This window comes from Salvia splendens, chromosome 5, assembly GCF_004379255.2.
Source record: "Salvia splendens isolate huo1 chromosome 5, SspV2, whole genome shotgun sequence".
Lineage (NCBI taxonomy): Eukaryota > Viridiplantae > Streptophyta > Magnoliopsida > Lamiales > Lamiaceae > Salvia > Salvia splendens.
Window position 1 is genome coordinate 13,210,366 of NC_056036.1, and position 21,295 is coordinate 13,231,660.

The 21,295-nt window shown below is 40.4% G+C and overlaps 3 protein-coding genes and 1 pseudogene across 5 annotated transcripts; 2 read left to right on the forward strand and 2 right to left on the reverse strand.

The window, feature by feature from the left end:
• The first annotated feature begins 5,123 nt into the window (after positions 1–5,123).
• Positions 5,124–7,621, forward strand: LOC121804705 (EID1-like F-box protein 2). Of its 2 annotated transcripts, none has more exons than XM_042204343.1 (4): positions 5,124–5,301; positions 5,374–5,419; positions 6,469–7,239; positions 7,432–7,621. In XM_042204343.1, the coding sequence occupies exon 3, from the start codon at positions 6,478–6,480 to the stop codon at positions 7,219–7,221; it is 744 nt and encodes a 247-aa protein (XP_042060277.1). In that variant the 5' UTR covers positions 5,124–5,301; positions 5,374–5,419; positions 6,469–6,477; the 3' UTR covers positions 7,222–7,239; positions 7,432–7,621. The 2 variants fall into 2 exon arrangements, with proteins under 2 accessions (XP_042060277.1, XP_042060276.1); XM_042204342.1 differs by having other exon boundaries at positions 5,125–5,301; positions 7,435–7,621.
• Positions 7,622–8,550: 929 nt separating this feature from the next.
• On the reverse strand, positions 8,551–10,951 carry LOC121804708 (annotated as a pseudogene).
• A 580-nt stretch (positions 10,952–11,531) lies between these two features.
• LOC121804702 (nuclear transport factor 2-like) lies at positions 11,532–16,145 on the forward strand. 2 transcript variants are annotated; one of them, XM_042204338.1, is made up of 8 exons: positions 11,532–11,667; positions 12,386–12,573; positions 13,008–13,305; positions 13,385–13,792; positions 13,984–14,105; positions 14,289–14,354; positions 15,681–15,744; positions 15,830–16,145. In XM_042204338.1, exons 2-8 carry the CDS (start codon positions 12,388–12,390, stop codon positions 16,054–16,056), a joined length of 1,371 nt encoding a protein of 456 aa, XP_042060272.1. In that variant the 5' UTR covers positions 11,532–11,667; positions 12,386–12,387; the 3' UTR covers positions 16,057–16,145. The 2 variants fall into 2 exon arrangements, with proteins under 2 accessions (XP_042060272.1, XP_042060273.1); XM_042204339.1 differs by having other exon boundaries at positions 15,833–16,145.
• Positions 16,146–16,388: 243 nt separating this feature from the next.
• LOC121804699 (LRR receptor-like serine/threonine-protein kinase RPK2) lies at positions 16,389–20,195 on the reverse strand. Its single transcript, XM_042204334.1, has one exon. It carries the CDS (start codon positions 19,970–19,972, stop codon positions 16,559–16,561), a length of 3,414 nt encoding a protein of 1,137 aa, XP_042060268.1. The 5' UTR covers positions 19,973–20,195; the 3' UTR covers positions 16,389–16,558.
• Between the last annotated feature and the right edge of the window lie 1,100 nt (positions 20,196–21,295).

Consider the following 21,295-nt stretch of genomic DNA (forward strand, 5'->3'; position numbering starts at 1 on the left):
CCCAACATTCCGGGAAAACCGTGCACCCTCCGTGCATATCCATCAGACCTTGGCAGGCGTTTGAGGTAGGCTTTCGAAGATACGTATCCCCTAATATGTGAATGACGCCCCGACAGAAATGCTGCAGACACTCGTGGGCAGTCGACTAACTTATGTGAAGATACTCGTCGAACATGTCGGCCGCGCCTCCGTAAGCTAACTGTCTGATTGCGATGGTGCACTTCTGTATCGGCCAGTGACCGGGTCTACCACTCGCATCATCCCTAAACCTGAAATACTTGTACCGAGCCTCTAAAGCCGACACAATACGCAGAAATAGCGGTCGGTGCATCCTAAAACGCCGTCAGAAAAAGGACTCCCCAAACCGCGGCTCATTAGCGAAGTAGTCGTCAAACAACCGTTGGTGGGCACCGAGGTGGTCCCGGGGGACTACAACTCAATGATGGATGGGACGAGGAACCGTCGGCTACTCCTGTTGCCGCAAGTACTCTTGCACCAACCGATCTATCTCTATGGACGTATAGGCCCACAACTCTTCATCAATTCGCCACGACGAATCAGCATCACCATCATGAGTCATTTTGTATCCACAGAAATGAAGAGATGAGGAAGAGAAACTCGTTAACACAAGTGGTGCGAATGAAATGAAGTGCAACGAAGCGTATATATAGAGTTGAAATAAAAATAAATAAAAAATAAAAAAATGTGGTTCGCCGATCACTCGCCGATCGACGCCGCGCAATAGCGCACGAGCAATCAACGAGCGATCGGCTAACGCCTCAAGGCCGCGCTTGGCCGCTCATTCAACCCCCTCTCTCCCTAGCCGTTTGCCAACCCCAATAGCGGACGTCCGCGACGCCCGAGCCGCTAGCCGGTGGCTAGGGCTTGCGTTCGCCCGCTATTGCATATGCTGAGAAGTGCCCACGGTTCCGGAACCGGAGGTTATGCTTCGGAACCGCCGGTTCTGGTTTTAGAAATTGCCGAACCGGAACCGAACCATGAGGGTGTTTCTCGATTATGGTTCCAGTTCCAAAACCATCGGTTTGGTTTCGATTCTGAACCGACAGTTTTTTTTCACGACTTTTTAAAAATTTTTGAACCTGAACCGAACCACGTTTCAAAAATTGACGGTTTCGGTTCGGGTAAATTCTCACGGTTTCGATTCGGAACCGTAACCACCGATTACGATTTCGGTTTTAACCGCCAGTTCGGTAAACCTTATGAAGCTCTAGGATGCTTTAACATGACTTTGAACATTATGTTGCTATATAGCTAAGAAGTTTGATTTTGTGGCCCAAATACCTTCCCAATCACAACCATTAGTCGTGAGTCATCTGAAGAAGATATAAACTATTCTTCTACAATCAAGTCAAATGTACAACTTGTAAATTCAACTACTAGAGTGGAAGATAAAGTGTGTAGGGATTTTTAAGTTTAGAAAAAGAATTATTGATATATGATCATAATATTCGAGTTCGGGAAGCATGTGAGCCCGAGTCCTTTAGAAAGGCTAGGGAAATCCATCACAAGAGCCATGAAGCAAAAGGCGCAAAAAAGATCTATCTGCTCTCATCCGGAAGATGCTAGAGAAAGAAGCTTCGAGGCTCGAAGGAACCCATTCTAGGAAGATGATGCTCCAAGTAAAAACAGACCGGAAGGATAGACATGAAGAATGATTGGTCGGGCGTTCAACACCCATTTCCATCGTGCAATCGAGCATAACAAAGGACAGACTCCAAAGTGTTTGCCTAGGTCAGGCAAACAGAATGCTTGACCAGACGTTATGTTGTCGAATGGTCGAGATTCCAGCGAGTTTGCCCGGCCGGCCGAATTGTCCCCTCAAAAACGCCTAGGGCTAGCGTCCGCACTGTTTAGTCCTACTCTACCAACAAATACTAGGTTGTGAGACATTCAAATTAGACTTTGATGAATTGAATGTGTAAACTCCTTTATAAGCTTTCTCCCTTGTAAGAATTTATCTAATTTCTATTTGCTAGATTGCTTGTTTAGTCTTCTAGATCCACCAAGTAGATGTATGCATCTATTGTTGGTGTATCCATAGAAGTGGAATCAATGGAGAGATTTGTCTTGATGAAAGTAGCCAAAGGTTGTCTTATCTTCTTGAGGAAGTTCTCCCACGATACACCCCCTTCCCTTTTTTCTTCCCCTGTCAATTTTCTTTTGAATCTAGTTTTTGAGTTAGATCCACTTATCTTTTATTTTTCTAATTAAAGATCAAGCAAATTGACAATATTGACATAATTTGGGGTAATCAATATGGATCCAATCATGAATATTTGTATTAATTAAATTAGAGTGACCTAAAGATATGTGAAGTTGAAATGATAGAATTATGAAAAGTTAACTTTGGATTAAGTACCTTATTTATAAGCTTATAAATTATCAGAAGATTATATTTATAAATTAGAAGTTACTGTATTTACATTTTAGTTATTCACATATTTCATTAAATTATAAGGTTGTGATCAATTGCTAACTCGCCCTTAATTGCTAACTACAACTAATTTAACACCGTAAGATTTGAAAGATCGAAGGTCACCCGCAACGCATTACGCGGGTGGCCCATATTTTGTTCCTCCATGACGGAACGGTGGCGGGACGCATTGCAGCGTCTCGTCCCGTCACCATCCCGCCGGATCCCCCATCCCTCCGAGACCCATTGCGAGACGTCTCGCCACGCGCTCCCGCGACGTGGCGAGCTCCCATGCCATGCGTGACACCCACTCGCCGGCCCGCGAGTGGGATTCGTCACGCTGACGCAATAAATCATTTTTTTAAAATCGAATTAAAATAAAAAAAATTAAAAATTGCAAACGGTAATATTACCGTTTTGTAGCCGTTTTCCTTTTTTTATTTTTTTACTCTATAAATACTCCTAATTCATCCTCATTTCACACACAACTACACATTTATTCTTCCCAATTCATCTCCATTTCCTCTCCAATTTTCATCTCAAATCATCTATCTTTTATTCTTCCCCCAAATTTAATCGATCTCATGGATCCGTATGAGCAAATGCGTCGAATAATGGAAGAATCACTTGAAGAAGATCGACGACGGAAGGCGGAGGAAGCCGCGTCGCCCCAAAGACGCTCCCAGACTTACATCCATCGTAACCGGGAGGAAGTCGCCGCAAGGTTAGTCCGCGACTACTTCTGCGATAACCCGGTGTGGGGAGATACCTACTTCCGTCACCGTTTCTGCATGCGGCGACCGCTATTTCTCCACATCACAAATACATTGGCCGCCCGGGAAGAGTTCTTCAAAGAAAGTTTCGACGTCGTCGACCGTCCTAGCCACACGAATACCTCCACATTGGAGACAGCACTGGGAGAATGTGCTTGCTCCAATTCTGCAAAAGCGTCTGGGCAGCCTTCACCGACGAATTTCTCCGAAGCCAAGCACGATAGATTGTCAGTTCCTGCTCTGCCTTCACGAAGAAGTGCACGGATTCCCCGGGATGCTTGGCAGCGTCAGTTGCATGCACTGGCAATGGAAGAATTGTCCGGTGGCGTGGAGGGGGTCGTACACGAGCGGCCACAAAGGCACCCACCCCACCGTTGTACTCGAGGTCGTCGCCGACTACCGGCTATGGATCTGGCATGCGTACTTTGGGGTCCCCGGCTCGAACAACGACATAAACGTGCTCCACCAATTCGACCTCTTCGCCGAAGTTTTGGATGGTAAAGCATCGGCCATCAACTTCACCGCTAACAACCGGCGCTATAAAATCAGGTACTATCTTGCCGACGACATCTACCTAAAGTGGCCAACCTTCGTGAAGACGTGCACTAGGCCTATGAATGCAAAGCATACGCTTTTTGCGCAGAAGCAGGAGGCTGCTCGGAAGGATGTGGAGCGGGCGTTCGAGGTTCTCCAAGTGCGCTTCAACATTATCAAAGCCTCGGCTCGTACGTGGTTCATGGAGAGCATGGTCGACATAATGTATAGGTGCATAATCTTGCACAACATGATTGTCCAAGACGAAGGACCCGAGGTGGGAAATTGGTTCGACCCTGAAGACCCCGGAAGCTCAACCGCAAGTAGTCCGTCTCGAAGTGGAGTGCATTCGTCTATACAAGAACGGTTGTCTATTCGGGCAATGACACGTGACTCTACCGCCCACGCCCAACTCCAAGATGATCTAATGGAGCACATTTGGGCAAACTTTGGCAAAGAAATTAAATTATGTATTTTATTTTTTTTATAATTTTTAATTATATTTTTTTAATTTTTTTCGAATTTTATGTTGTATGTTATTTTATTTTTAATGAAGTGTGTTTTTCTATTAATTGAATATGTTGGAAAAAAAATAAAAAAAAATGAAATTGAATGAATAGTAATTTAAGGGACGGTTAAGTGACGGAGGGTTGCAGGTTCCGTCCCTTAGGTAAGGGATGGAGTAAAAATGTACAGTGGGGCCCGTGAATAGTAATTTAAGGGACGGTTTAGTGACAGCGTTGTGGATGGCCTAATGGTCTATAAATTGCCACATGTAAATTCATTTTTTATTTTTTTTAATATTAAAAACTCTAAATTTAGGGTTTCAGATCAATATATCAACACCATGTTTTAAATATGTCAACACAGTTTCTCATTGACATTTTACATGTATTAAGCTGACATATTTTGTTAGTTATATTGACCTTATCTGCTTGACAAAAAATATGAAAATTTATTAAAAAAATTCAGATTTTGATCTTGAAACATATGCAATTGAGATCTCGTTGGAATCTTTATTAAATTATCTTTAATTTGATATATGTTGTGTGAAAAAATAATTTAAATTGAGATAGTTATAATCATTTAAAGTTTAGAGATTATTTTTCAAAAGTTAGTTACAATTAATTTGTTGTAAATTAACCTTAATATCTTTATTGATATTTTTTATTGATGTTGGATTATGATTTAGGCCTTTGATTTAAATATCTAATAATTATTATTTAATTATAATTAATAATTAAGTATTGAGTTAGCAATATAATGTTCTAAACAATTGATCGGCTATTTTCAGTCTAACCTGACTTCGTTAGTTAAAAACAAAAGGTGTTACAATTAGATATCCAAAATAGTGAATGTATATACGTGACAGGCTCGTAGAGTTATCATATCCCATAGCTCTTCTAGATATCAGCTCCCATTCTCCTAAACCCTTTTAATTACTCCATCCAAATCGCTCAATGCAAAATCTCTTAGCTCAAAATTGATTTCTTCTTCCCATTTATGGGTCAAAACTGTTTTCAAGAATCGGCAAGATTCACCATTTTTGCTCGTTATCAGGTACTTGCAAAAATTTTGTGCTTCAAGATTTGCTTTCGCAAATCCCTAATTTCTTCTTTCTTGTTCATGCAGCTGAGCCCGGGGGAATATGCTAACTCGGGATTGCTTTTGAAGTGAGGTTAGAATATTGCTTTTCATGGAAATGAAAACGTTTGCTTATTTATTTCTGTATTCGATTGATTTACATTTTGAATTTGAGGAAATCTTTTCTACAGTTTTGGGTGATTTGGGTTTCCTTATGTGGAGTTTGAGGTGGATTTTAGTTCTAAGGACGTTTAGTCTTGTGATTGTTGGTTTCGAATTAGTTGCTACCAATGCAGGTTGTGTTAACAATTACATGTATTAAGTTTTATTGGATGGTTGACATTTTCCTCTCAGGATTTTGCAAAGACTGGTTTTTTCGTTAAATTCGTGTAAATTACATGTGCAGAGACATGTATCTTTCAATCACCTCGCCAGCCAGTAAGCTTTTTAGGGTTCAACCATATATAGTGGACAAAGCTTTTCCTTTCAGTAAAATTGTAATGTCATCCTTTGGCTTAGAGCTGTTCCAATTTGGTGGTGTGTTGTTAGAGGATAAAGCTCTTGCTCTGTGTCTGTGTATGTCAGACACCAGTCACTTGTGTGACTGGTTGTGGTTGTCAGTTTTCTTGCATGTAGAATGTTCCATTCTATTACTACTTGTGGGAGTTAGTTGGTTTATCAACATTCGGTCTACAAATTGGCAGACCATGAGTCCGTAGGTGGTTTCAAACTTCCAGTTCTTGCTCACCGAGTGTCTGGTTCCAGGGAGGTTCTCTGTTAGCCTCCATTTGTTTAATTAGTTTCTGCTACCTAGAAGAATAGCTGAACTACATGTATAATGAAAGACTGATTTGCTGCTACATGTATAAAAGCAAACACTTGTATTCCTTCATGTTTTTGCACACAAATTCCCTTGTTACATTTGATATGTTATGCCGTATTCAGTCTTTATTTTTAAGATGCGCCTTTTTTCCCTCATAGCTTCTTAATCCTGCTTTTTTTGATATACAACTAGATTCTTCTTGCATATGTTATCAGTGAATGTTGGTTGTTCGATTACCAGTTCCTGGTCAAGGATATGGGTGCCACTGGGATTTCTGGCGCCAAACTGGATATTAATCACAATGTCTCTTTTTGTTCCAGGTTCGGAAAATGATCTTGACAAAGCAATACCGCTGCGTACATTCGCCAAGTTGTGCTTGTACAAAAGGTCACCTTAGTGAAGAAATCATATTTTTAGTTTTTAACCATTTAAATTGGAACCCAAAATTGATTGCAGCACTTTCTTGTGCTTGCAAATGGTTTGATGATCTTGCCAAACGTGTTCTTTGGAAGGAATTCTGCAAAACTCGAGCTCCTAAGATGATGCTTGATATGCAGTCAAGTGGGAGTCACAGTGTAGATGGAAACTGGAGAGCTCTTGGTAAGCTGCTCATATATTGTTCTGGATCACGCAAGGATGGGCTGTTCAGTAGTAGTCACATTCCAGGTCATTTTGTCTACCGTACACGCTTCTCAAGGACATCAGGGAAGAGCTTTTTGCTACCACAATGCAGAACAGATGTCTTGTACGTATCAGATCCTTGTGAGCACCTTGACCAGGGGGATGATGGTGATGTGGGATTCTTTCGTGGAATATTCAAATCTTTTGCTACTTCAAAGGCCAGGAAACTGCTCATAAACAGAAGCGCTCCACTACATCCAACTGAGATCTGCCCTTACTGTAAGGCAAAGCTATGGAACATGCTCGCGGCAAAGATGATACCATCGAGTGCTAGCTGCCGGTTGGGTGCTTATGATGATTGCATCGAGTACTATGTTTGCCTTAACGGACATGTGCTCGGGATTTGTACCCTCTTGCCCTTGTCGGACACCGATGAAGCATCAGAAGAGTGAAGCATGATTAGAGGCCAGGTAGGCTTTGCTACCTGAATCTCATGTTCAGTTCTGTAGTAGACAATTTTGACTTGTTGTTTGTAGCTAATAAGAGTGCATTTTCTTTCATGGTAAACATATATTTGCTCCTTTTCTACTCTTTTCACATATTTTGTAGAGTAGATAAATTGTCCAGAAAATGTGTTTACCGGTATCTCTATTTTATTTCAGCAGGTGTCAGAGACTTGATGCTTAATGGTGGCTGCTACAAATTGTATTTGCTCAGCTGGCCACACACATGATTGTTAACTACTCTATCTACTCCATTGTTTGTACATTTTAATGGAAGTGCAGCTTGAGAGTTTGTAATATACAAGTGCTTGTCTTCAATTAATTTAAACGACTCTTAACTTGAGGGGAATTATTGGACTTGGCTTCTAGAATCTACGTCGGAGAACGCTCCTGATCCCAACTTCCTACATACAAGCTTCTGCTGAGGCAACTGGTCATTGCTCAAGGCTGTTACTTATAGCATGCTCATCTTTCAAGTCTCCTCACAAAATCCCCTTGGCTAGCTCGTTCTCTACGTATTGTTGGATCACAAGTTTCACTCGCCTCGCCCCGTAGTTTGGGTCATATCACAGACAACCCAGCAGTTATAATGCATTGTCACTCACCTCTCTCAGTATCTTCCCATCTGCTTTGCACCCTATCCAACTGTCAACAACTAAACTAACAAATACACCTATTCCATATTTTTTATGATACACAAGTAAAAATTTCATTAAACCACCATTTTATGGCCTTCATGCCACATCTCTTGACATGAACCACCATTTTTGACGACTTATTAAATGGACGGAGATTGGCTTATGCTTTTTCTCAGGCTTTTAGCTAAATCTAGGTAACTAAACAACTATGAATGTCATAAAAACTCTTTGCTCCGCATTTCTTGCTAATCAAAAGGAGCCTAATCGTGTTGTATGTTTCATGTCCGCAGTTAATAAGATGCAAAGTCCACAAATTTGAGTGGAAGTGCATCTATTTGCTTGTTTGAATACTAATAAAGGGCATTTCTATCTTTTTCTTCTTACAAGGAAAAGCTCAACCTGCATAACAGTGTCTAAGATATTGGCTCGACTCAACCTGTGCATCCATTATTGGTTCAATGACAAGCAAGAGAGAGAAAGAGACTTCAGAATCTCTCCACCAAGAACAGCTGTGGCAGCTGCCACACCTGACCTAATGAAATAGTACAAGAAAAAACAATATCCGCCCACCTTTTTGTACGCAACTACAAAGGCACATCGTGCACATGAATAGCTATGCACATACAGAGCAAAAATGAAATTTGATCAAAGAACTAAACCATTTGCCCATTCAGCAACTGTAAATGTCTTATTTCCAAAAACAGTGTATAAATCCTCAAACGAATTATGACAGTGATATCAGCAACTATAATGGTTGCGAGAAATGCCTGATATCTGAACACCTGAATCTAGATTGAGTATGATTTATGAGGACTTCACATTTGACCATCTGCTTTCTAAGAACCAAGAATTTCACATGTCTCCGTGTTGTTCCTAACTCCATTACCTTATCTGTATTCAATCATTAAACAAGAATCGAGTTTTCCTTCAACAGAACATTTTTGTAAGTGAATAAAAACGTTACTAACCAACCTGGAATATGTGGAATTTTGCTTCCGGAGCTGCATCTCATAATATCACACGGCCACATTTATTCTGCTTAGAATCACTCAGCATTTTCTTCTCTGTGCCAAGATGAAAACATTGACATACTTTAACGAGATGTGACATGGAAAAGTGGAAGGAAGAGAAGGCAAATGAGAGTGATTTTCGCACAAATTGCAAACTGATCAAATGTTATTTTTATTGTATTTGTACTGCATTTATGAATTCTCAAACAATGTTAGACCAAACCTTTCTCCTTGGCCGGAGGTTGAACAGCGACATGCATGGTCGTTACTCCACCTGGAATATCATATAATTGGCCCCTGCATTCTCCCACAGTTATGTTGTTCTCCAATATTCTTCCCCCCGCTAATCAACTTGATGTCTTTCACTGTAAGTGGACCATTTTGTTTATCTGTTTCAAAGATACATATTAATATCAGTAGTAATATGATAGCTAGAAAATATTAGAATTGCCAACATTCATAACACTTCATATTATCATTTTGAGACAGATCAAACTTTTTACAGCATTGTGAGATGCTTACAACATAATGACTATGGTGTTATTACAATGCAAATGCAAGTGACAAGATGCATTCCCTCATATCTATAACGGCATTTGTTCATCAACTATAGTGTCGACACTTCCAGGAGTCCTAAATATGAATTTTTGGGTACATTAATGTACATCTTTTACGATAATAAAGAGGTCCCTATAGGCTATGCTTTATCTATATCTAGAGCCATACACATTTTTGGAAGGTCCAGACTCCAGACCTTAATCATAAAATATCAATCCGGTAACAAAGGCATACAAGGCATATCATATCATAACTAGAGTTATTAAATTCCTAATCTTTTAAAGTAAATAAGATACAAATTCATTCTCTAGTCTTAAATGAAAAGACTGAGAAAGTCATAGCTCAAGATTTCAGCTTCTCCTTGAGGGATACGAAATATGATGTTAACTACTACACATATATAACTATCTCCACTTTGAAAACAACCCACATTAAAGATTTACAGCTACATGCCCCATCAAGGGCACACGTAAATTCCAAATTCTAGCACAACCGCAACAAAAAAAAAGGTAAAGTGGGCTCTTAATCTCAATCGTAGGAGCAACATAGCTAAAAAGCAAATCAATAGAAATCACAAATACACACATAGAGAATCATATCTATTTGAAAGTTTTATCTACCTTTAGGCCACTGAGATATGATATTTTCCTTCATGGTGGCAACATTCGTTGCTATTGGAAAGCTTTTTGGGCCAATATCTGATCCATCGATCAGCCTAAACTTGATCTCTAACTGTTCTTGTGCTCCAGACATCTCCAGATCAGACCCCACTCTTGTAGTTGAGAATTAACACCAAGATTATTCACTCCACGAAATCACGAAGCAATCTATCAAGAATTAACTATAGGTATTGAAATATTTGCTTCTCCTGCTGATTCACAACAGCAGCACCCCCAATTCTGGGCAGCTGATATTGGATTATTCGAATAAACGCAGAAACATTATATCAAATCCCTATCAAAGAATGTCAATGCATGATTAACTGAATGCACTAATTCATCACTTCGATTCAAAATAGCAAATTCAAGGATACGTAAAACAAAACTGACACATAAAAGCTAAATAAAAACGAAGCTAATTAACTGACAGCAGAATCTAAACAGCTCTTTTACAATAAACCCTTTGGGATCAAGATTATTTGCTCCTTCTATGTCCAGATTCAACAAAGATCGTGGAAATCTTTATTTTAATTCAACTTTAAGATCGAATTTATCGAAAAGTCGAAACCCCAAAACTAATGAAGAAAAAAAATTAAATTCGACTGGATTTCCATATATCAACAAAATTCAAATTCATATGAAGTAGGAAAGAATAATTGCAAAAGCAACGTACTTGATGTTGGATCTGCTTCCTTTGAAATTCGTATTGAAGAATTTTAGTTTCCAAGAAACAAGTTGCAGAAAAGGAGAAGCGGCCAATGGATTAAATGTTAATGAAGCGAGTAATACTATAACCTTTTGTGGTTAATTTCATGTTCACTTAATTACGGTGATTGTATCAAATTCATTTCTAAATTTTCATTTATGTTAATTTTACCAAATTTTATATTTTAATTTTGATTTAATTTTCTTTATAATTTTTTCTCCATATGGAAATTAAAGCCACATAAGTTTCCTTTTCAGTAGTAACTTTTTAGAAGATTGTCATATGATTATCTATTAAGGTGCTTTGATATAATTATTTATTATAAAATTAGTTGAGATATTATTTTAGTTGAAGGAATGAATATAATTTTTCAAACTAAAGAGGATAAATGGTTATGAATATTATTAGTATGAGATGAGATACAACAACTCATTAGAGAATAGACATATGAGATGAGGTAACTTTTTAAGGACGGATAAAAATGGTAAAACTGAACAATATTTCACGAACGGATGGAGTATTGATTATCTATTTATAACTAAAATTTATTATTTTAATTAGAGGGAGGAGTCTCATTAGAGTCAACCAAACATAATATCGAGTGTAGTTTATAATTATGATAATATATCAAATAAAACAGACTAATTTTGGTTGACTGCTTAAAATCTATAAATATGACTACTTTGAATCTCCTTCCACTCTATATGGTCTTGTGTGCCTCGTTCGCCAACCAAAATTCGCTTGTCATCTCCTTCACTTCATACCCATTTTCTCCGCATTCGTGTCTGTCACCATCTGCTCCTAAATCGAGTTCCTTCAATCAGGTAACAGTCGATTTTATCCAACGAATTCAGATCATGCGAGCTCATTTCATGATTTTGCTTTGCAACGTGATCAGTGGAAAAATGCCTACTTATTGCTCGCTTTTTCTTGATTGATCAGAAACTGTGTTTGTTTAATTGTTAGATTTTCTTAATGAGCTCTCCATTCGCTGTTACTTTTGCTTCCTGAGGGTTGCTTTTGATTTTTTTTTCACGGTTAGATCTGCTGGTTGAATCAGTAAAGCTGTCCATTTTTGGTTACTTTTTTATCTTCTACTATGAGATTTATGTGAAGCTGAGATATGTAGTCGCACATTTATGGTGAAACTATTATTAGGGTTTATGGTATGACAGAAAAATTAAGTGATGATGGGTTTTAAGGAAATACTCGTATTCTTTTTTATTTTTATTGATTATTTTCTGCACTTTTACATGCTATCTATTTTGATGTTGATTTTTTGTTGTTGCACTAGCATGTGGTATTCTGCCAGTAATTAATGACGAATTTTTGTTCGTGGATATGTGCTTTATTGTTCGGTTTGGAGTTTGGTTGTGTTTTAGTTATTGCCGATATTTATTCCATTCACTTTCTGGTTCAGTAAACACTTCTAGAAAGCTAAATTTATAGGTCTCTTCTCTACTTACTTTTTCATGGTAATCTTGAATGGAACATTTCAAAGTGATGTTTTTTCCTTACTTTTCTTTTTTGAGCCCTCCTTAGGAATGACAACTCAAACTGAGAGTTCTCCGCGAGCTCCAAGTGCTCAAATGATTGGAGATGCCTTTGTTGAGCAGTATTACCATATTCTCCACCGTTCTCCTGAGCTGGTTTATCGGTTTTACCAAGATGCAAGTATGTTGAGTCGACCGGATCTTAATGGTGACATGAAAACTGTGACAACCATGAAAGTGAGTCAAGCATTCATTTTCATTACTTGCTACATATCTCAGATATCTGAGTTAAGTCCCCTTACTCCTCTCTCTTTTGAATACAGCACAGCTGTTCCACTAATTCTTGCTGTGTCCATATAATATCATATACTATATGAAACCGAGTTCAGGTTTTTCCATGCATCATATAAGAGAAAAAGATTCTAACATTTTTGTAAAAATTGAGTGGAGATCAGATAACTGAAACACGGAATCAATTAGGCTAGCCTTCACATCCTCTGTTTTCACCTACCTGAATTGCTATGTTCTATGACTCAAGGCCCTGCTTTTGATCAATAAGTTTAGTTCTAGATAACCTAATTTAGTTATACTGTTTTTTAAGTTTAACTTCTGATCAGCATGGGAGGTTTAACGAAGAGTATGGAGTTAATGCTAGTCTCATTTTTTACCAGAGCATAAATGACGAGATATGTAACTTGGACTACAAGAACAACAAGGCAGAGATAAAAACTGCTGATGCTCAGAGTTCTTTTAAGGAGGGTGTCATAGTCCTTGTGACTGGGTGCTTGACTGGAAAGGACAACATGAGAAGGAAATTCACGCAAACATTTTTCCTTGCTCCTCAAGACAATGGATACTATGTTTTTAATGATGTTTTCAGATACGTGGAGGAGAGTAAATCAGATGTTGTCTCAGAGGTGGCTACTGTAGCTGATGACATCCCATCAAGTTCTTTGACACAACATCCAGGTTTTCACTTCTCGTTCTAAAATCTGAGAAAAGATGACTTTTCAGGATGACTTTCTTATCTTTGCCAATTTGTTTTCAGAGCTTGTGCAGGTGGTTGATCCCCCCAAAGAAGAAAATATAACTTACACTGAGGGAACTAAGTCTGTTAAGGAGAAAGATAATGACCTAGTGATTGAAGAGAGAGTAGATAGCCACCCTAGAGACATTGTGGTGGAAGCTGAATCTTGTTCAAATGAGAATCATGCATTAGCAGAAGAACCAATTACTTCTGCATTCCACGGGGACGCTCCAAAAAAGTCATATGCTTCAATAGTTAGTTCAAAAACAAAGGGACCTGCCAAAGTTTATGTTCCTACTAAAGCAAGAGTAGCTTCTACAAAGACTGAGCAGCAATCTATTATTCCTGCTGCAGAGGCTTCAGTTTCTGAAACATCAGAGAACCATGCAACTGTTAATGCCCCAGAAATTGATGATGCCCGGAATGAAGGTATTTTATCCTTTTTGGAGCTCTTTTGCAACATTCAAATGTAAGAGCAAATAAAATGAGAAATCGGGATTAGGAAAATTTGATGGAAGCAAAGACCTCCATGATGTGTAGCCAACAGTTCAATAGCTGTCAATTCTTACTAGTGCCCTTATTTGATGAATCCAATGGTTTTTTACGATTGTTTCTTACAGTTGAAGGTCATTCCATATACGTCCGGAATTTGCCTCTAGATCTGACTGTTGCTCAACTTGAAGCCGAATTTGCAAAATTTGGACCTATCAAGCAGAATGGGGTCCAAGTCCGCAGTAAAGAGGTTAGCCATAATGCAGGTTCTTACTGCATTATTCTTTTCTTGAGCTAATACTGATGTTAGTATGTAGTATGTTAGTATGTTATTACATATCTTGCATACACGCCACAGGGTGTTTCTTACCCCTGGCAATCCATTTTGCCTCTATTGGACAGTTTGTATAATGTCTTACTCCTATCTTTGCAGCTACAAGGATTCTGTTTTGGCTTTGTTGAGTTTCAAGAATTCAGCTCCATGCAAAGTGCAATCAAGGTCTGTGCTCTACAATTCTAGTTATTGTCAACATGCCTCAAGAAAGCTTTTGCTCTTCAAAAACCAGCCTCCTTGAAGCTCTTATGTTGACATTTAATTTTGTTCTGGACTACTAAGGCATTGTTAGGCTCTCTCTGCTATCCTTTTCTTACTAATGCAGTTATGCCTTTCTATCTCACGGCCTCATGATTTGAGGGTTTGAGCCATCTTATTCCACGAGAATCATGCAATTCTAACCTGGCAAGGAAGCTTTCTGTATCAATCATCTTTACATCAACTCTTGATCTTATTGCCGTGATTTTTAGCTTCTGAACTGTTTCCCTGTTCATCGTTGCTTGTTCTGCGTTTAGCTTTAAGCATTGGAGCAGATATCGGGACTATAGAACATCTCTGTCTTATCGTGTCTCATTTCAAAACCCTACAGATGAAACTTACTAACTCTGCATGAAGTGAGATCCTAGTTATTTGGTGGTGTTGGAAATAATTGATTAGTGATTTTCAAAGATTGCCAATTTTAAAACTCTATGCTAGAATGATTTTAATTCTCATTTAATCAGGAGTTGCAGCACACAGCACACTCATGAATTGAAAACAATGAGATGTTTTTTCCTCCTAGAATTGAGTACAATGGATGGGGGTTGTTGCAACATTAGACTGCATCACTGGTGCTTTTCTTGTTGATGTATAATTTTGTCTACTTTTGTTTTTTCTTTCACCTTATACATGCATTCTATGCAACAATTTCACATATTCTCCGATCATTATACTCAATTGATCTGCTGATTTTGTCCATGCTGTTCACAATGGCGATCCTTCTAAGAACGAGAGGGGCATATTAAGAATGGGAGAGGCTGAAGTGTTTGCATTCTATTATTCTTTCCTCTGAATGCTTCAAATGCACACTTGTTTATGATTTGGAAATTTTCTGAAGAAGAGTTAGCTTAACTTCTCTTCTTTTGATGCTCATATTTTGCTTAGCTCTCCAATCCGTGGCCTATCATATACTCCCTTCGTCCCACAAGAATATGCACTCTTTATTTTTTAGTTCGTCCCACAAGAATATGCACTTTCAAATTTGGAAACTCTCTTCTCTCTAATGACGTGTGACTCATTCCCCACTAACAATACTTAAATTATTTTTTCTCTCTACCCCTCTCTTACTTTACCAATTTTGCATTAAAACCCGTGCCGAACCCAAAGTGCATATTCTTTGCGGACGGAGGGGGTATTAGTTATAGTGTGTGTGTTTTGTTCTGGTAATTCATAATAAGAACTTGTAGATGATCTTTATAGTCCATGTTATAATGTCAACTATTCACATTTCAGGCTTCTCCTATAACTATTGGGGACCATCAAGCTACTGTGGAGATAAAGAGAACTACGACTCGAGGTGAGCCAGAACCATTAACTTTATGTATTCTTCCAGTTCCATGCATGTGATACTTAATAAACTGAGCTTGACATGTTTCTTGTAGTAGGCAGCGCAAGGGGCCGTTTTAGCTCTTCCAGGGGAGGGTTTCGTAATGAAAACTTCAAGGGCCGTGGCAACTTCAGTGGTGGTCGGACCTATGTGAGGAGTGAGCATCAGGGGTACATGAAATTTCAGCAGTGGGCGGAGTGGAGAAAGTTATCACCAACAGGGAAGAAGACGGGGCAGCCGTCGCCTCAGTCCAATTCAGAATGTAGCTTCAGCGTAGATTGAATGTGAGATATATGCCTGAAATATCAGATGTTACTAGTCCTTTGACTCAGATTTAATCATAAATCAATTATCTTCTTGATTGGTTGACATTTAGTGTAGTCATTCAATTCTGCCCAACTTAGGAATGAATTTTGAATGTAGCATATTGTTAATATGAGTGTCTACAATTAATATATCGCCATTACTTAACTAGTACTACAATTAATTAATCAGTATTAGTATTACCATTAAGTTGGGACATTTTCGTTAAAATGCTATAACGACGGGACATTATAAAGTTGAATTGTAAGAATATTTATATGGAGTACTAGTTAGAATTGTAAGAATCGTGATGTAGGAAGCTAGTGCATTGATATTATTTGAACAGCATATTCATATTTGGAAATTGGAAATGAATTCTTCTAACCCTAAACTAGGACAGCAGGGGAAAAATGGGGCAAGGAAGCTATACTTCTCATTTACAATTATAAGTAGCTACAAATTACATCCCTAAACCACCTTTCTAACACGACGGCGGCTGCAGCTGTTTTAACCGCCGTACCACCTGCTTCATGGTTGGCCTCGTGGATAGCGACTCCACCGTGCACACCAGAGCCAAGTGCAACAATTCCACCAGATCGTCGTGTGGTCCCGCATCCCACAATCCGGCTGTGAAGAACTCCTTCGCCCGCCCCTGCCTCAGTAGCATACACCCCCACGCAACAATGTTGAATCCATTCCCATAGGAAGAAAACGAGGGATCTAGTGCTTTCTTGTCCGAGATCAGCTCCAGCAGCACAACCCCGTAGCTGTAAACATCCGCCTTGTCTGAGACACGGCAGGTCATGGCATATTCCGGGGCTACGTACCCAAATGTTCCAGCCACGCCAGTGGTGGCGTGAGTCTCCGAAGTCCCGAGAAGCCTGGCCAGCCCAAAATCCGAGAGATAAGCATTGTACTCGTCGTCCAACAGTATGTTGCTAGGCTTGACATCGCGATGGAGAACTCGTGGCACACACTGATCGTGCAGGTAAGCCAGTGCCCGAGCGATGTCCAGAGCAATCTTGTGCAGTATCCTCCAATCAACAGCTCTCGTGGATCTCTCCTGTATGAACTTCTCCAGATTGCCTCCCGGTAGATAGTTATATATCAGAAACATCTCTGTTTCACTGGCGTGGTATCCGATCAGGGTCACAAGGTTAGGATGTCGTAGCCTGCCCAGGGTCTTGATCTCTGCATCGAATTGCTGAACTCCTTGGAAGCGGCCAACTGCAAGGCGTTTGATGGCCACCAAGTGACCGGGTGCGATTTCTGCCTTGTATGTTGCCCCAAAACCTCCATTGCCTATGCAGTTACTCGCATTGAAGCTGCTAGTGGCACGCACCACGTTCTCAAAGGTCAGTGGGACTCCAATGTCATTGAAGACTATCACTTCCTTTCTGGCAGTTCCACTGACTCTGGACCTCGGTTTCCATTTCCTGGTGTAAAAGAAAAGCACGACAAGGGCAAGGAAAACTGAAAACACTGCTGCTGCTGATGTTATAGAAGCAATTTCAACTGAGTTTAGGCTGCCGTTGCCTCCTTGTTGCCTTGAAGTTGATGGTGGCGAAGAAGCTGTGTCTGGCGAGTTTCCCAATGTTCCTTGTTGCTCTGCAGCTGATGACGACAATGAGGACAGAGGGCAGTGCAGAAAAGGATTCCCAAGAAAGCTGTTGCACTGATTCATATTACTGTTGAGAGGAAGCGGCCCAGACAGATTATTGAATGACACATTAAACGCTGAGATAGAGGATACATTTCCCAGTTCGGAAGGGAGCTGCCCCGATAGTTTATTGTTGTTCAGGAGGAGAACCGTCAAGTTTTTCAAATCTGCAAGACCTTTTGGAATTTCACCAGATAGAGAGTTTGATGACAACTCAAGAACCTCAAGAGAGTATAGCTGCCCCAAACTTGCAGGGATTGAACCATCCAGATTATTTCCAGCCAAAGAGAGAGTTTTGATATCCTTTAGCTGGCCAAGGCTGCTCGGAATCGAACCTTGCAAAGGATTCCAGCTTAAATTAAGAAGAACAAGTGAACTCAAGTTGCCAATACTGGGAGGTAGAGTTCCAGAAAACTGATTCTTGGAAGCATCTAGCAGTACCATGGACTTGCACACTGTGGCCATCTCAGTAGGGACTTGGCCCGATAACCCATTATCACTTACGTTCACTATGACACCTCTAAGTTGATCACACTGATCCAACAAAGCTCCGGGAAAAGTCCCTGACAGCTTGTTGCTTCCTGCAAGAAAGGCATAAACAGTTTGCTTTCCTACTCTTTCAGGTGCAATAGGCATCGGTGGCAGGGGCCCACTGAGGTTGTTCGAACCAAAGTTATGCAATACCAATAAACTATCTCCATCTCCAGAAAGTGGCAACGAGGATTCGAGCTGAGCTCTATATCTGAAATACGACAGGTATGCATAAGCAGGATCATAAGTTCCGGTAGAATCTCCATACAGCGACTTTACAGGAGCACATGATTCGTAACTGAATCTGGGTATTGAACCTGAAAAATGATTCCCACTGACATCGAACACTTCCATACAAGGTACAGGAACTTTGTCGCTGATCTCCCCACCAAGCCGGTTGGAGCTCAAATCAAGAAACTGCAGCTTCTTGCAGTTGCTGAAGCTGACAGGCATTTTCCCCGAGTAATAGTTTTCAGCCAAATTCAGCATCTCCAAGTTACTGCAGGAACCCCAACAATCAGGAAGGTCCCCATCCAACATTGCTCTAGGCACCCACACCATCTTCAAGCTTGAGAGACGAGTAATTTCATTTGGAAGGGTACCCTCATAGAAATTGTACTCATCAGCAGGCAATGCCAGCTTTTCCATCGAATAACCACCACCTAAACTCAAAACATTTGGAAGAGGATTCCACGAGTTTGCCAATACAAGAACTGAAAGACTTGTACAGTTACCAATCTGAGGTGGAATAGGACCCCCAAAATTGTTCCTTGACACGTCCATCACTTGAAGTTGACTCAACTGGCCCAGCTCACTAGGAAGAACCTCCTCCAACAGATTCGAGTACAATAGAAGGGTCTTCAGCCCACTGCATTTTGCAATTTCTCTCGGAATACCATCAGTCAAAAAATTCCCAGAGAGCTCCAAATGCTGGAGCTTCCCACAATTATCACCAATCTCAACTGGAATAGATCCAGCAAGCATATTAAACGACAAATGAAGCCCGCTCAAATCCCTAAATCCGCCCACAAACCCCGGAATTGATCCATTCAACTGATTCCCAGCTAAATTCAGTACTTGAAGGCCCATACAATTCAACAAAGAACTTGGCAGCCCTCCAGCAATTTTATTGAATCCCAAATTAAGAACTTTCAAATTTCTCAACCCACTAAATCGAGAGGGCAAAGCGCCCGAAATAAAATTCCCTTCAAGATCAAGCACTTCAAGCTTTTCCATACCCCAAATTTCAGCAGGAATTTCACCACTCAATTCATTGAAAGGCAGTGATAAAATCTTGAGTTCGCTAAGCTTAGCAGCAGAAGCAGGCAATTTACCCAAAATTTTACGATCCCTACCCAAACAATTCCTTCTAATCCCAAACCCATAGAGCGGAAACTGAGCAATTCGAGCACAAGATAAAGAATTACCTCCGCCGGTTATATTCAGCGCCACGACCCGCGAACCCGGCCCGCACGAAACCCCGGCCCATGAGCAGTGATTCGGGTTGTCCGAACCCCAGCTGCTCAGCACTTTGTAGGGGTCGGAAATTGAGGCCTTGAGCTCCAAAAGCGCAGATTTATCCAAATCGGAGCCCCAAACAGCTCCATTTTGAGCTGAGAAGAAAACGAAGAGCAGAATCAAGAGCTTCAACGGCTTGTGGTTGCGGAGATGGTGCCATTTCATGATGAAAGAAGAACGACCCATCAATGAAGCCCGAAAAGCCCGGCCCGGACCCTTCCTTGTCTCCCTCCCCTTCTCTATTGAAAACACGTCAAAGCCTTCAACCCTAGCCCTAATTTTGGGGCTGCTTTTGCTGCAATTTTTAATTGAAGTCGTGACACAGAGTCTACGAGGAGTAAAGAGGAGAGAGTGACAGAGAGAGGGAGAGGGAGAGCGAGGAACAGTGAGTTGTTTCTTGATTTGAGAAAACGCGTTGCTGTTCATATTTCCTTTTCTCTTTTAAAAAAATTATTTTTCTATTCTTTGGTTTTACCAATTGTTTAAATTCCACATAATTTTGGTCTTAAGAGCATTATCTACGGTGGGACGGATATCCGGGCGGACATTTCGACGGACTTCCTAAAAACACCTCATGGCACGTCATAAGAATCTCCCACTGCACTGCCACATCATAAGAACATCTCACTGCACAATGGCGGACATCCCCAGGGACATCCCGACGGTCATCCACAATAATAAAAATTCACAAATTCACCAAATTAAACAATTTACGGAATTAAACAATTTAAGCAATGAAAATTTCGACATGAATATGGACGGAGAAAGTGCAATGATAATTTCATTAAATTAAAAAAAATAAAAAAAAAGTACAGTTCAACAAAAAAAAATTAAACAAATTACATTAAAAATATCAACGTGCACCCCTCCGCGTCCATAGCTCTTCAATTATATCGTTCTGGAGTCGAATATGTGCTTGTCGTTGGCGCATGTCGGTAAATGCACGGCCCCGATCGGCCTCTTCATGGGGTATCCTCATACGTACATTGGCGGCCACGCCGTGGCTTGGACCGGCAGCATCAACATCATCACTGGCCCAATCAGTCAGTGCTGGACCTTCATCTTCAACAATCATGTTGTGCATGATAATACATGCGTACATGACATCAACGATGCTGTCAATATACCATATGCATAATGGACCCTTCACTGCCGCCCATCGAGCCTGGAGCACACCAAATGTCCGCTCCACATCCTTGCGTTATGCCTCCTGATGACCCGCAAAATAGATATTCTTTTCGTCTGTTGCGCATCTGATCGTCTTCACAATAACAGGCCACATAGGGTGTATCCCATCCGCCAAATAATAGCTCATATTGTGTTGGTTGCCGTTGGTAACGAAACTGACGGCCGGACCAACGCCCATGCACTGCTCGTTGAAAAGGGGCTACGACTGAAGGACGTTGATGTCGTTGTTCGACCCGGCTACTCCAAAATACGCATGTCAAATCCACAGCCGGTAGTCAGCTACTGCTTCAAGGATCATCGTGGGATTCTTGCCCTTGAAAC